This window comes from Leptosomus discolor, chromosome 5 (assembly GCF_034619465.1).
Source record: "Leptosomus discolor isolate bLepDis1 chromosome 5, bLepDis1.hap2, whole genome shotgun sequence".
NCBI lineage: Eukaryota > Metazoa > Chordata > Aves > Leptosomiformes > Leptosomidae > Leptosomus > Leptosomus discolor.
The window spans coordinates 22,435,237-22,450,507 of NC_141395.1; the positions used below are offsets into that span (position 1 = coordinate 22,435,237).

The window sequence follows — 15,271 nt, forward strand, 5'->3', positions numbered from 1 at the left end:
TGTGTAATACAGTGTGCTGTGTTTTAAATATTTCATTAGTTTATGTATCCTTCTTGTGTGTTGGCAGCTAGAAAGGTAACTTCTATGCCACATTTATTTTTTACCTGATTAATTTAGTTTAGTGCAATGGCTGCCTGTGAAGGAGCTCGTTTCATGTGTGAAGAAGGCTGCAAGTACACTACATGTCATCTTAAAGCTAGGAGAATGTTGCAAGGTGTCCATCACTCCAGTGTTGCTACATCTGTATTTCAGTAGGTATAAATCCTAAAAAAATGAATTTATAGATGAAACTTACATTTATTTTTTTTTTTGTAATCGCAAAGTGAATTAATTTAAGTAAACCTTCACTGTTTGTACTTCTCTCACTGCCAACAGCAGAATTCATTTATGCTGTAAGGCAGTCATCTGTGCTTGGGAGTTATTTCTTTTTCCTAAAAGAAACTTCTTTGAAGTGCTCATCAGTGTAATTTTTCTCCCTATAACCTCCTTTTTCTGTTCCATGCTTTCCTGTTTCTCTGCTGCAGAAAATTCAGCTTGGATGTTTCAGACTACCCTGCTTCAGTTGTTAATTAATGGATGCACAGAAATGAAAGAGATTACCAGAATCTGCAGTGGGTGTCAGAGTAAGGAACCAGAAAATCCTTTCTACTCTTGCTGCTCCTTAGCAGTCTGTGAGAAAACTATTGCAGTTCTCCAATACTGGTTTTTGGGGTAGTTGAAACAGAATTTCAAGTAATGCTTTAAGACATGCTCTTATTTTTTTAAAAAACAAAAATTTGTTTTCTTCCCTGCATACCTTCATTCTAAAGACTGTACTGTGAATTCCTCATTCTCTGCTATGTGTGTGTCTTCCTCAAACCAGTTTCCTCCCTTTTCTGCTTTCCTCTTCTGCCTCTAGCACACCCCCCCCCCCCCCCCGTTTCTGTGTGACCACCACACCTTCAGAGGAGAGAGGGGGAGGTTGGCTGGTGTTGCTGCAGGAGTGCCCACATCTGTGCGATCTCCAAAGAGCGGCTGGTATGTGGTAACTTAACGGAGTGGGCTGAGAGGATAGATTTGGTACAAACCCAAACCCTTCTTTCAGTCTTTTGAACTATTCACACCAAAGGCTGGCAAATCTTGAAATTCTTGAAGAGACGTGACAAGCATTAATGTAAAGCTGTGTCAAAGCGAAACAATGTTTTAATAGTTGATTTTTTTGGCAGATCTTTGAGTGTATGATGTAACTTGTTCTTACTGTCTGTTGTTATGAGTTCGTCAACATTTTTGCTATATAACACCTTTGTGATCTACAGTGTGTGTCTACAGCAGATTAGCAGAATTGCTGAAACTTGGCTTGACATTGTGACTCAGACAGTTATTCTACAGAAAGACATAGTTATGTCTGGAAAGCAAAAGAAAATACAGGATTGTGAACAATATAAGCTTTTTAAGGGAAGAAAATTAGAAGTGTGTAGCGTTACTTTTTAGCAGAATAGTTAGTGGAGCTGCTTTGGCTATCAACTTTTTTTCCTATGTTTTAGTATGAATTTTGCATTGCAGTGGTCACTTTATGCAGAATGTGTAAGAATGTTTCCCAAGCCCACCTGTGGGTGGATGATACAGCTGTTACTTAAGAGAGCTTATAGGAGTGAACTGAAGACCTGTATAGTGGACCTGGTCTGTGTGAAGCCCCTCTGAACTCTATGACTTTGGAGAACTTGTAGTCCTGTTTTGGGGGACTGTAGTAAGAAAAAGCTAGGAAGATAGCTTAAGAGACTTGTATGGCAGCTTGGACAAAGGCTTCCTCAGTGCATATATACTGTGCTGCACATGGCACGTGCTTCAGTGTCTCATTTAAAAATTGCCTGTTTGCAATGTTCTTTCATTATTTTTTTATGGACCTGATACACAAGCAAAGTATCGCTGAGGAAGTTCGTTTGCGCTACTGAGAATATTCCTGTCAGTACCACTGAAGGTCATACAAGCATGTGAACAAACAAAAAAAAACCGCTCAACTATATTGGGTCTGCTGTAGAAGAGGGGAAAAAATGCAAGTAGTCGGCAATAAGGCAAATTGTTAAAAATTGTTACAACGTCTTTAAAATCTCAAAGTGGAGATTATATCCAATTGTGGTTTGCAGTTTTGTGTAACTAGTTATTTCAAAAGATGTGCTTGTATACCCTTTCCTATGGATTTTTTCTTTGTTACAGCTCAGAAAATTATTTGTACAAATTAAATGAGCTCTACTTCTTTCATAGCACGTTAAAACTTCATCTGAGTTGATGGCACAAAGCTCATTTTCTTATTTTTAATGTACTTTGTAAGAAGTTACTTTTAATTGCACATGGTGGGATACACCTGATCTCTTGTTGAGTGCATGCCTTGCCTGTATCGTATTTGATAGTAAATTGTTTTAGTGCCAATCACTTTGTTTAGACTGAAACACAATTGCAATCTTGTAAGAGGGAGGATTTGCCAGTTTGTGCGTTTCTTTATCAAACTGTAAATTGAGAACACTGATAAGAATTCAGTGGGACTGAAGCAGAGTCCCATGGACAGCAAAATGTCCCCAAGTGCGGAGAGTGAGTCGTGCTGCCATGTGAGGCACTGACTACTGCTCTTGCTGTCCTGTAACCGTTACTTTCCTGTTCCCAGCCTCACAGTAACTGCCTAGTGCCGTAGTAGCTCAGTGCCATCTTCGGCAGCTGTGTCACAGGTCATTGGCTTTGGCTTACAGAACTGAGCTGGAAGCATATTTGAAAGCAGTAACTTTTCGGTACCAGGGGGAATCAAAACAATGCTCATGGTCTTCCCTTGCAAATGGAGAAGAAAGTAGTACATTTAGAGGACCACTTTTTCTGTCAGTACCCCAGAACTGACCTTGCCCCAGAGAATTTCTGAACCTCAAGATTTGAGGCAAAATGAGGGCAGGGAATACAGGACTAGCTTTGTAAACAAACATTTAAGTGTATGTACGGGCTTGAAATAATTTCCAAAGGTTAGACGTGCGTTCTCTGTTGTGTTCACAATACATACTGACATTTTACTAATACCACACAACCTATGAACATACATGGAATGCTGAACTTGGTATTGGCAGTAGCTTTCCAAACTTGATCAGAAAGAGACCATTATTGATGTTAGATTTTCTGGGTACTGCCATCAACTCAGAAGCACAAATTCTTACTGAGGGTGGGTGGATATAATGTAAGGTTGTATAGACACTGTTGCCTGTAAAAGATGTGTTGCTGTCTGCTAATTCTTTGACACAGCCATAGCGTTTCAGGTGTTGCTTTGTTTGGGATTTTTTTGTTTTGTTTGGGGTTTTTTGGCCTTTTTTTTTTTTTTTTTTTAAAGGGGAAAAGAAAAGGTAATGGTTACATTTTTGTTCTATCCCATTCTATACCAGAAACTTCTCACTTGCTGCTTGAAATTCCACACTACGGACTTTTCTTGCAGTGGTCTTTGTCAGATGCCCTGAAGAATTTGCAGTGATGCCCGAACAATGTCTAATTTGTAATAGTGTCAGTCTGGCAAGTGGATTTTAGATTAATGTAAACATAAAAGAAGCAGTCCTTTAGCTGCCTTTCCTGCAACTGTTGATTTATTGTTGATTTATTGAAGCAAATAAAGTATTTTTGGACACGCTTTCTAGAGGCATGGTAGACTCATTGCTTGTCTGATCGACAAAACTTACATCCCTGCTTTTAGGACTTTCCTTATAATAGAAAACCTAGAGATACACATGCTGTGCTTTTTCAAAGACCTTTTAAGTCATCTATATATTCTCTCCCTCCAATACTGGAAGAACAGCTTTGTGAGAAAAGGCAGTAGTATTTTAGCAGCAGCCATGAGTTAATTTTTTTTTTTGGTCAACTTAACCTGGACGATACCGGTGACAAAATTAATCTTCATACTTCTAGAGACAATATGATAGAAATGTAAAAACTGCTAATTGCTCTTTCCTTCTTTTGCTGAAAATAGTAATTTTCCTAATGCAGTTTTAGTTTTCCTGACTAGATTATTCAAGAAAATGCGTATCAAAAAGTCTGTGAACTCTGCATTTTGCAAAATTTGAATTTGGTACAATTCTGCAGTTGCCTAGCATAAAACTTCAGCTTTCCATCTTATTGCGTGTTTATTTTTACTATAATTCATATTTTTTAGCCTTAAACAATTCCTGTTGTTAGCAACACCATTCTAACAAAACTTGTGTTGCATAAAAGCAAAAAGTAATATTCACCTGCTTTTTAAAAAAAAACCCAAAACCTACTGTACCAAAATAAGTTTTCTAATTTTAGTATGAAATTTCACAAAGGTAATTGCAGTAATAAAATATAATAAAAGTGATGAATTTAGATAGTAAAACTACAGAAGGGTAAAGGTATGTTTTGTTAAAGAATTAAATTAGTGTCCTTCCTATTGTAGTTGCTGTTCAAATGAAACTAATGGGGCAGTTAACATGAGTAAGTTCAGAGGACAGATCTTAAATGGCTACATATGCATATGATTGGTTTTTAAATTATATTTGTATTCATAAAAGTTCTAACATTAACATTAAAAGGACTAAATAAACTGAACTAATGCAGCACCCTGACTTTGAATTGAAATGTCACAATATGCAAAGCACTTAAGGAAACTTGCTATTTTTGGCAGGAAGTTAGACATTTCTACCTATCCTGTACATGTTCCTGTAACTGTATATAAAAAGTAGTCAGTGTGTGGCTTTAGCCATAGCTGCTGCTGAAAAGAATGGTTGGAAGGATTGGAAAAAAGTTAGGCCTATTAATTTATGATCAGTGGTAAGAGGAACTAGCTGGTAACTGGTTTCCTTCACCAGCTAAAAGAATTGTGGGTAACTATACAGGCAGTATTGTGCATGTAGTATTTAAATATTGGGAAACCAGTCTTTTGGACATGTTGTAATTTATAGTTCCCAACAGGGAAGATGATCCAGTTGTCAGCTGGGCGAATGAGTTCTTGATATGAAATGTACAACTTGTGTATGAAAGTACTTCTCAGAAATAAATGCTTTTTTGCATATGTTAGTGTATTCTGTATGTCTGCCATGTGTGCTTCTTGCAGTATTACTTAGCATCTTCTGTATTTTAGAGTAATACTCACTTCTGAGTCATATGGTACAACCAGTGTGTGTAAATGTACTCATGAGTGTCACTTTCAAAGTGGTAGTCCTTTTTGTACAGATTTACAATGTATGATGATTTGACATCAGGACACTACCAGGATCTATACATTTTTACTCAAGATCTGAATAGTCAGATTTTTATTCCATGCTAAATTGGATGATAGTGTTGAGTTATAGATGGAATTAGAGCTTCTACTACAGAATGACAAATTAGTCTGTTCACTGTGTATTGTAACGTATATAAAAATGCAGCCAAGCTCATCTAGTGTCTTATCACTGGGTTTTTTTGCTAGTAGAAAACTTTGCTAGTTGCAAACTTTGATCTTGTACTTACACAAATAAAACAGTCTCTTTGTGTGTGTGAAGCAGAATAGTTTTCACTAGTTACAGAACTACCTGTTTGCTGATACCTATTTTAGTGGTAGGACAGCTTACAGGCAGTTCAGAACTGAGCAAGAACAGGTTTTGATCAGTCACCTACACCAGAATCGCAGCCTGGCAACCTGGCTGTGCTGGCAGCAGAGTGCTTAGGAGAGAGCAGGAAAGTCTTTTTCCTGTTCCCTACAGTCAGTTCATGCTAAAGCAGCACAGTTCAAACCCTCGACTTCCCAAAGCAGAATTTCAGGGGTCAGCTCGACCTGGGTGCCTCCAGAGAGGGACCCTGAACAAAGAAGTCGTGGGGCATTTATACCCTTACAGACACAGCATCTGCCCTTCATCCACCCTTCATGTGCCTTTCACACACCCTGTGGTCCAGTGGTGACTCTGGCCTGAGATCCCCAACACCACCTGCCTCCTCATTGGATTCCTTTTCCCCTGTCTCCAGGCAGGCCGGTATCTTGACTAGTCACAGCTGCTGGTGGTGGTGGTACCCTCCTTATCTTCGGGTTTGGCCTGGCTCTGGGGGCCTTGTCTTGCTTGAATGGACCCAAGTTCTGTACACATCCAGTCAGCCTAGGCAAAAGTTTACAGCTTGCAGCCTAAGGCCTCAGCAAATCTAACTGCTTGTGCTAAGCCAGTAGAGCTAAGCAAACAGCATACTAAATCACACAACGTTGAAACTCTTAAGTGATTTGTTCTATTTAAAACTTACTTAAGCTAAATAACTATCTCTTAACAGTTTGGAAACTTGAGTGCTGGATACACTCAGTCTTGCTGCAGATGTCTCTTTCCCTTAAAGGATTAAAGACTCAGCCAGTGCCACAACTTTCTCAAGACAGTGTTCCTATCTTCCACTGCCTTCTCCAAAGTAAAAGTAAGTAGAAAACTGTCACAAATAAAAGGTAAAGTCAACACTGATCTTTTATTGTTACAGGCAATGTTTTTAAACAGCTTAATTTTATTACTTGCTCAGTAAGAATTTTTTCAGGCCAAAACAGAAGGTTTGAATCAAGCCTGGAGACCCAGCAATACTCGAGGAGTACAATACAGATGTACTGATAATTTACCTTTGGCTGTTACCCATTGACTTCCTAGAGAGTGAATCTACTGCTTTGTTCCGTAATAAAAGCAGAGTATTTGCAGGTACAGTTACAAGCTATGGCTGTAGCTATGTACTTGTTGCTTCAGCTGAAGCTGAGTATAGGCAGGTTCTGCAAATACCATGCCTTGTAACTTGCTCCAGAGCTGCTTCAGCTGTTAGGCACCGATAGGTTTTGCAGGCACATACAACTTGTAAGGAGACAGTGGCTATCTTCTTATTCCTTAGTAGATACTTCTGTAGCTGTCAGGTATATTTCTGAAGAAGAAACAAACAGAATTTAAGTATTACCTGTACAATTCATTGTATATGCACTGATAGGATGTAACAGGACAAGGGGCAATGGGCACAAACTGGAGCACAGGGTCTTACACCTCAACATGAGGAAACACTTCTTTACATTAAGGGTGACAGAGCACAGGAACGGGCTGCCCGGAGAGGCTGTGGTCTCCTTCCCTGGAGATACTCAAAACCTGCCTGGATGCGATCCTGTGTGACCTGCTGTAGGTGAACCTGCTTTAGCAGAGGGGTTGGACCAGATATCTCCAGAGGTCACTTCCAACCCCTGCTGTTCTGTGATAGGTTGTAATTGAAACTAATGCAGAAATACTTGACCTGTAGCAGTAATGTAACACTAAGCTTTACCAAAGATAGTCCGATTTCTCCCTGGTCTGCTATGCCACTGTACCTGTTGCTGGATTTGTGTTCCCCAGATCTGAGTAGTCTCATACCTTTGATCCTGGCCTTACTGGCCTGCTCAGTAAATACTGCTTGCTTCTTCCAGTACATGTTGCTGCTTTCTAACCTTTGCCTGTTTTTCTTTTAGATAGAAGTCAGACCAGGTGCTACTCATTTGGGGGGGGGGGGGGGGGGGCAATTACTAATAGGTTAACAGAGATGTAATGTGGAATTTTGTTGGACCTGCAGTTCTGCTGTACAAGCACTTCAGCACCCAACAGAATTCTGCATTGCTCTGGATCATGTATTGCAGATGAGGCAATATGCAGAAAAAGAAGGTGCCATGCTGATTTATGCAAGTCAGTAGCAACCAGTTATGAACAACTATGCTTTAAGACTGCTTTCTAGAGACTGGTTTAACAGATCACAGGGCAGGTTTGAATAATTTATGTATTCACTGAGGTATCTAGTTCTTAATGCCAAAGGCCACGATACACCAAAACAAAAAGAAGCTTGCATTGTAGTGGTGGCAGTGCCGCAGTGTAAAGGGAATGGTTACACACATTTCAAGTTTAAGAATTCCAAAGATGACATCTCTTTCTGATGTCTTCAACTCCCTCTGAAGTCTTAGCCTTCAGAGATAAGTTTTTCTGGAGTTTTTTTGTGTTGGGGTTGTTCTGGGGTTTTTTAGAGCTATTTAAGTAGCGAATTTTCCTTCTCTGAAAGATTCATTGCCAGAACAAGGAGGAAGATCACGGACTAGTTATACAGCACTCTTCCATTCAAGAGATACTAGAAAGGTGTAAGTTAGTAACAGGCATCTGAAAGAATTTAGCTATTGAAACAGACCAAATTATTTGACCTTACATGAGCAGTGAGCTTTGAAAAAAACCTTTTTCTTTTCTTTTTCAATAGCATACAGCCAGTCTGTATTAGGACATGAAAATGCCCATCCTTAATAGTCGCATGGTGACAACTCTTCTGTTGATGGGTAGTTTGTTTCCAGGTAGGTGTCCTCTTCAAACTTCCTCAGAGCTGAGCAGTAGCAAAGACTGTTAAAATGTTAGAAGAATTTGAACAGAACTAGTAACTCCAGCCTGGAACACTCCGTAACAATGAAGAGCTGAACTCAAATTCCCTTAGGATATGAGGCATTTTAGAAAGCTTCTCTCATCCATTTCCTAGGTAGAAGTTGTATTAGATCCATGATGACAGTACTGTCTTACCATGAGCGACACAGCTACCAGCTGTGTTACTGTTGGCAGAAAACCACATTAGACCCTGGAGGCCCATGTGTTCAAACTTAAGTTGCTGCTCTACTTCCAGAGTTGGGTGACAGGTCTGGAAAAAAATGAAGTTTGATTTAAGGTGTCCATTTCAGTCCCTCTGAGGGTTGCCTTGCACTTCTAAGGTCTTGACCTTCTAATGAGGTCAATACCTATTGCGTTTCTCATCTGCTGCAACCTCCTGAAGCAGTGCACCATCTGAGAGGGTGCTTTGTTGAGCAAAAGCAGTAATTAAAGTTTATTACTCAAATTATTTCTCAAAGCATATTCTGATTTGGTAGCTATTAATTAAAACTTCAGCTAATAATGAATACAAGTAGTGACACTAGGCATTAGAGGTACCTCTCAATTAACTGACCTGATTCTTCCAGGTCAGCAATTTCCCTTCTTATCAGCTGCAGCTGATCTCCCTGTATTTTGTTGCCATCTTTAACTGGCAGCAAAAAGGACCTCTGGGCCTTACATGGGACATCTTTAAAGCCTGCACAGGTGGTGATTCCACCACCTCTGGCCATTCTGACCCAGTGTCATCATACTATGCTCCTGGTGAAGCAGGTTTTCCTGACTACTCAGCCTGACGTCCCATGTCACTATTTGTTATATCCATCACCCGACTCGGCTGAGAAGAGTTTAGCTCTGCTGGACTTATAACTATCCTTCAAGCAGCTGTTAATTAGGTCAGTCCATAGTCTCCTTATTGCCAGACTGAATGAACCCAGCTTTTTCTATTTCTCATCTCAGTCTGTTCAACAGCTTTCAACTGCTTCTACTTGCACAGGGAGCTGTTCTCTTAGCTTGTCTTGTCTTCCTGTTTTCTTCAACATACCATAAACATCAAACTGATTTTAGTCTTCTCCATTATTCCTGCAAGCAGCTTTCCATTCTTGCCTTTCATGTAGGACAACTGTAAAAGACAATGAAATGTTACCAAAATGCTTTGTCACTGACAATTTTAAAACCTCAGGTATTTCTTCATGTTCTTAAAACACTTGAGGGGTTTTTTGCCTAGTTTTATAGAGGCCCTAAACTAGGTTCAGTGATTTAAAGCAAGTACACAAAGCATGAACATCTCAAAGTCAATGGAATAAAGTGACATCATGATTTATGATGTATTTTTTTCATGCTGAATTTCAGTAACTAAATCTGTATTTAGCCAATGTGCTTAAAATTATGCAGGACTCTTCCCTCTAGGTGTACTGAAAGAAAGATTTGTTTTCTGGTACTCGAGTTTGATATTTCTGTAGATGTTCAATGTAAAAGGGATATAAGCCTCATGGAAGCAGGCTCTATGCAGACATACATAGATGTAGAACAGGGCATTTCTTGAAGCTTATGAAGGAAATGAGGCTGCAATCAATCTTGCTTCTTGCTGCTGTGGAGGCAGACTAAAATCCATTTAACTCATCAATTGCATGGTAGTAAGCATATGAAAATATGCACTTAGGGATGCATTTGGAGCATTATTAAGCTCTGCAGATTTCAGCACCACTTCTGCTGTAGTCAATGTTTCTTCTCAAGGCTCCAGCTTCTGCGATCAAAAGGTCTCATTAGAAGTTTCCATTCTTTCTGGTGTCTGAAAAAAGCTTGAAGTAGTAAAAGGAGGGCTGGCTCAGAGAGAAGGGAAATAAATTTTTCATTAATGAACCAAGAAAAAAACATATTTAGAGACAATTTCACAAGTTAATTGCCATGTCCCTTTTTTCAAATATAGAATTTCCAAAATCAACTGCCTCAAGATAATGGGGGAGAGCTCTGTATGACTTTTAGTTGATAGTAACATTAACATTTTAGTTCTGGTCAGAAGTGAGTTCTTGAAACAAAAAAGTAGGATTATTCCTACTTACTGTGCTTTGATTCACATTACAGAGTGATCAAAAATTGGACCCTTTTGGATGAAACTCAAACAGAAAGATGTGCTCCAACCAGTGATGGGCATTCAGCCCTGACACCAGGCTAGAGCTAATCTGGCAAAACCTCTGAAACACACACATCATGAGTGTCAAGATCTCAGCAGCAACTTCCTCACTCCACAAATGAGCACCTTATACACCACACTAACTGGCACAGGTAGAGAGAGTCAGTCAGCTCCACCCAGCCACATCCTGCTGTCCAAAAACAGCGCAGCAGCCCAGACCACAGCAGGACTGACCAACCCAGGCAGTACCTGTGTCTGTGCTGGCTCAGAGGACAGTTCTTGGACCTGTCTTCAGGCACGCAAGCTGTAACACTCCTCCTGCACAATGCCAACTGTTTGCTCAGCCCCTGAGCAAGCTGGGGGCTTACGTACATTTGGCAGGAGACACATAGATAGTGTTACACCAACCATCCTTCTCTACCCTCCCTTTTTTTTTTTAAATAAATACTGCACATGTATGCATTCCACCGCTCTTGTAGTTGTCCTAGTTAAGAAGCTCACATTTTGTTCCCTCCTTGGATACTTGTAGAGGATAATAAAAATTCACATCCAGCAATGGCACAGATTCAGTTACTCACTGTCTTTATCACCAAAATGCTCGATCCTTATGAAAAGAAGCTTCTCTTTCAGCATCGTAGTCCAAATCTGCTTGCTTTTCCTGTTGTTTTTTTGCCCGCTTTTCAGCCTGATGAAGAAAATGGATGTTAGCTGGTAGTCAGTTGATACTGTCTAATATCATCCCTCCGTGCTTCTCTCTTCTGCCATACCCCCCCCCCAAAAAAAGGTACACTGAATAGCTGAATGAACATCATTAGCTGCTGCTCTTTGGTAACCTGCCCAGATGACAGAAGACAGCAGTAGTGGCATGGTTGAAAAAAAATTAATCAATGGCATAATGACACAGGACAAGATGTGATCTGTCACTGTTGATCTCTTATTATCAGCCCTCCCAGGTAATTCTCCCCAGCCTGCATGGGCCAAGACAGCCTGGATGGGGTTGACAGGGTACAGCTCTTCTATTTACCATTTGCTGGATCTGAAATTTCTGTACTTCCAAGTTTGCATCACGTTGTCTTTGTTTCTCGGCTTTTTCCATTTCCAGGTAGATATGATCTGCTGTCATCCACTGATTACGATCGTTCTCACCCTCTGCTTTTTCCTCTCTCTCCTTTTCCACTTTCATCTTCATCTGTATTTTACAAAATACACACAAAAAAGTTAACCAAGCAGATGACAGCCTGCTAAGCTGGAAGTCATATCTTTTGGCAGAAGCAGCCCTGTATCAGCACTCTGATAAGCACGGTCATTGTGGCTGGCCAGTGTCCAAGCCCGGGTTTTTCAGCAGCCCTGGCAGATGTGTGCCCACATGGAAGTGGGAGAGAGAGAGGACCCCAGGAAAGATGTCAGCAGACCTGGTGAAGCACGCTGATGCACGGCACCAGAGCCACCAGCTGTGATCTGGGCCAGGCTCCTTGGCTGGAGTACGCAGTGCAGAGTCTGGAAAATTTTTACACAAGTTACCCACAATTACAGAGCCTTCCACGTCTATTTTTTTCAGAAGGGATCATCACCTTCTTAAGGAGTTAGTTCAGAAACTATAGATGGTAAATATGAGAGGCAGCTGCTAAGTGAGAATTTGCAGATGCATCTCACTCAAGACAAGTGTGCTAGAATCGATGGTGTTTCTAAAAAGCATTCAGAAGTACAAGTATATATGACAGAAAGAGGAATAAAAACAGGCTGGGTTTCTTACCACAGCGACTCTGTGTTCAGCAATAGATGCAATGGCAGCCGCCTTTTTTTCTTCTTTCTCTTTGTTTTTTATTTGGTATTCATCTTCTACCTCTGCAGCTCCTCTAGCAAGACGATCATCTTCAATCTTACATGCCTCATCCATCCGTGCTGATAGTTGTTCAAAAGCTTTGTCCTTATGCTCCTGCATTAGCCTGCAGAACACGAGCTAACATAACATACCAGGATATCCACTCAGATTACCTGAGGCACTGCTCCTAATAAAGCCAGCAATTCCACGTCCACCCCCAACAGCAGCAATTACTGCTGAAACTGGTAAGCATTTCTTCTGGACTTTCTACTTCTTTTTCAAGTTTTAATTACAGAAAAAATTGCTTGTTATCACCAAGTTCTGATTTTGCTGATACAAAAATTCAGAGTAACATCTGTTGCAAAACTAAATTGCAAATTTGAATCTTAATGCTGAAAACTGTAGCCCCAGACCCACCTATTAGTCTCTGCATCTTTTTCTCTTCTCAGATCAGCCACCATTTCTTTTCCTTTAATATAAGCCTTAATCCGACCATCATCTTCATCTTCTTTTTGTTTCTCTTCAGCTTTAATTATTTTCTGTTCAGCTACATACTCCTGTGTAAATGGAAAAGTATTTTTATTTTTATGTAGAATAAGATTTCGGAAACATGAACTGAAAAAAAAAAATCTAGCAAAGACTTCAGGCCTAGCCTATAATAAAAGGTCTTTGGTTTTATCAGTGGAGAAGCTACAGAACTAGAAACCCAGAGACTGAAGAGAGTTCTAGTGCTCTGTTTACCGGAAACTACCACAAAAGTAAAATTAGTATGCGGTTGCAGCCCCAAACACAGTATCTTTAAGTTATATTCTTTCCTCTACTTCCCCACTGGCTCCAACTGTACTGCTGCCATCCTGTGTATCATTCACATAGCACAGACTCTGAAGGGCTCAAACAGTAAGAGTCTGTAGAACTGTAAAAATGTAAGGCACAAGGCATTTTGTAATGACTCAGAAATGGGAGTTATGAGGGTAGATATCGCTTTTATTGCATATACAACATTGGGGGCAAGTGGGGTAAGATTTGTATAACTGAGGTGAGAAGGAGTATGGGGTGGGGAAAGCAAGTAGAGTTTCAGTGGGAATTCTCTCCTTTTACTCTCTGGCATGCCAGTGAATCATCACAGTACCTCCGCTTCAGTCTCCCTGCTCAAGCAGGCATGGGGAGTGAAACAGCAGGTGTGGTAATTAGGTCTTGACTAATTTTCTAAACATGTCCAATCATAAAGGGAAAGACAAGTTAAAGAGATATTGTCAAGTTCAGACTCAGGGTATTCCATCTATCTAACAAAGGAAAATGGGCTTAAAATAGAGCAGGTACCTGGAACCTAAATCCAGTTCTCAAGTCAAGGACAACCTCCGTGCTGTCTATAGCAGACTTTTGCCATCATAGATCAGTCAAAGCTCAGGTGCCACATTACAACTTCCAAGAGGCCTTTCTCAAAAGCACAGAGGAAAGACATGGCCTGCAACTGGCAGGGTAGGCATATGAGCCAATGCAGCTGAAGCTGTCAGCGCACCCCCTGTTGCCACTAGGACCATTTATTTGTGGGCCTAATGCAACTATTTAACTCCAGGCAGCGAAACAAGCATTTTTGAACTCCCTGCTTTCCTGTTACTTACCTGATGCAGCCTGTGGCGTTCAACTTTTTCCTCCTGCTCCTTTTCCATTCTTCTCTGAATTTCCAGTTGGTACAATTGGTTCAATCTCTGTATTTGTTCTCCTTCTCTTTTGTCTTCTAGCTTGGCCAGATCTGCCTGATGCTTGCGCTCCTTTATTCTGAATCAGAAAGAGTTGATTAAATGAGCTAGGGGCTACACAAAGTAATGAACAGATGCAGATTCTGCACATCTACAGGTGCTTTAACAATAAAAAAAATCTCATACTTTGAAGTGAAAGTAGAATGTCAGAGATCAAAAATAGAATCACATTTTTTAAAAAGCAGCTACAAATCCTTTGGCCAAAGGTCAGTCCTAGTACAAGGTTGCTGGTTAAGCTTATACTAGCAAAAGCAAACATGACCAGCATATGGACTCGAATATTAGATTGAATTTGACTAGCCTGTTTAACTGTTAGCCCACTCCCTGTACAAGCTGGGCCTCTGCCAGCTAGCTGTCATCCGAGCAGTGCCACAGCACTGTGCAGCACATGGACAAGGCCATCAGCCCGTGCTAGCTGGATGTATGAATGATTCTGGGCCAGAGGAAGTGGCAATAATAAAGAGCTTTGGCTTAGGGAGACAAGGCACTTGCTCTCAGTGCCAGAATACAGACCATGTTGTTTGATTCATTAGGACAGACACAGCCACTGGCAGCGAGACACGTCTAAAGCTGGAGAACAGAGTTACGGAGGAACCAGAGGGTGAGGAGAAGCGACAGGTTTTCAGCCTGGCCACGGAGGCAGAAGGATCAGAACCGATGGTTTAGAGGTGACCCACGCAGCCGCGGGCGCGACAGCCGGGCGGGCGCGCTGCTCCCGCCGCGGGAGGCCCGCCGAGGCCTGCCCGGCCAGCGCAGGGGCCTCGGCTGGGCGAGCCCCGAACACCCCCGGCTTCGCGCCCCCGGCGTGCCACCCCACCGGCGCTGCAGGAGGAGCCTGGCAGCGCGGAGCTGGCCACGGGAAAACTTCCCACCCAGATCCCGCTCCCCCCCGCTCCTGAGGGCTCCGCCGGCGCCGGGCGGACCCCGCCGGACTCACTGCGCCAGCTGCTCCTGTGCCACGGCCCGGCGGTCCAGGTAACGCCCGCGCTCCAGCTCTGCCTCCCGGCGGGCGGCGTCCTGCCCATCGCGGTCCATCATCGATCTTTCTCCGACGCAGGCCGTCCGGACCCGCGCCCAGCGCCCGCCTCTCCGGGAAGCAGCGAAGTCCGCCGAGAGAACGAGGCAGCGGCGGCCCGCCTGTCCCGGGAAGGCGGGGCTCGCTCTTCCACCCCGAGAGGAGCAAGGGCGGCCGCTGCGAGCA

The 15,271-nt window shown here is 41.9% G+C and overlaps 1 protein-coding gene across 2 annotated transcripts; it reads right to left on the reverse strand.

The window, feature by feature from the left end:
• Positions 1-6,413: 6,413 nt before the first annotated feature.
• On the reverse strand, positions 6,414-15,105 carry LOC147415460 (cilia- and flagella- associated protein 210-like). 2 transcript variants are annotated; one of them, XM_086465792.1, is made up of 9 exons: positions 15,008-15,105; positions 13,933-14,089; positions 12,728-12,867; positions 12,242-12,434; positions 11,513-11,677; positions 11,067-11,173; positions 9,400-10,177; positions 8,514-8,628; positions 6,414-6,867 (listed from the first exon to the last, which is right to left on the reverse strand). In XM_086465792.1, exons 1-6 carry the CDS (start codon positions 15,103-15,105, stop codon positions 11,075-11,077), a joined length of 852 nt encoding a protein of 283 aa, XP_086321918.1. In that variant the 3' UTR covers positions 6,414-6,867; positions 8,514-8,628; positions 9,400-10,177; positions 11,067-11,074. The 2 variants fall into 2 exon arrangements, with proteins under 2 accessions (XP_086321918.1, XP_086321919.1); XM_086465793.1 differs by lacking the exon at positions 8,514-8,628.
• Positions 15,106-15,271: the final 166 nt, after the last annotated feature.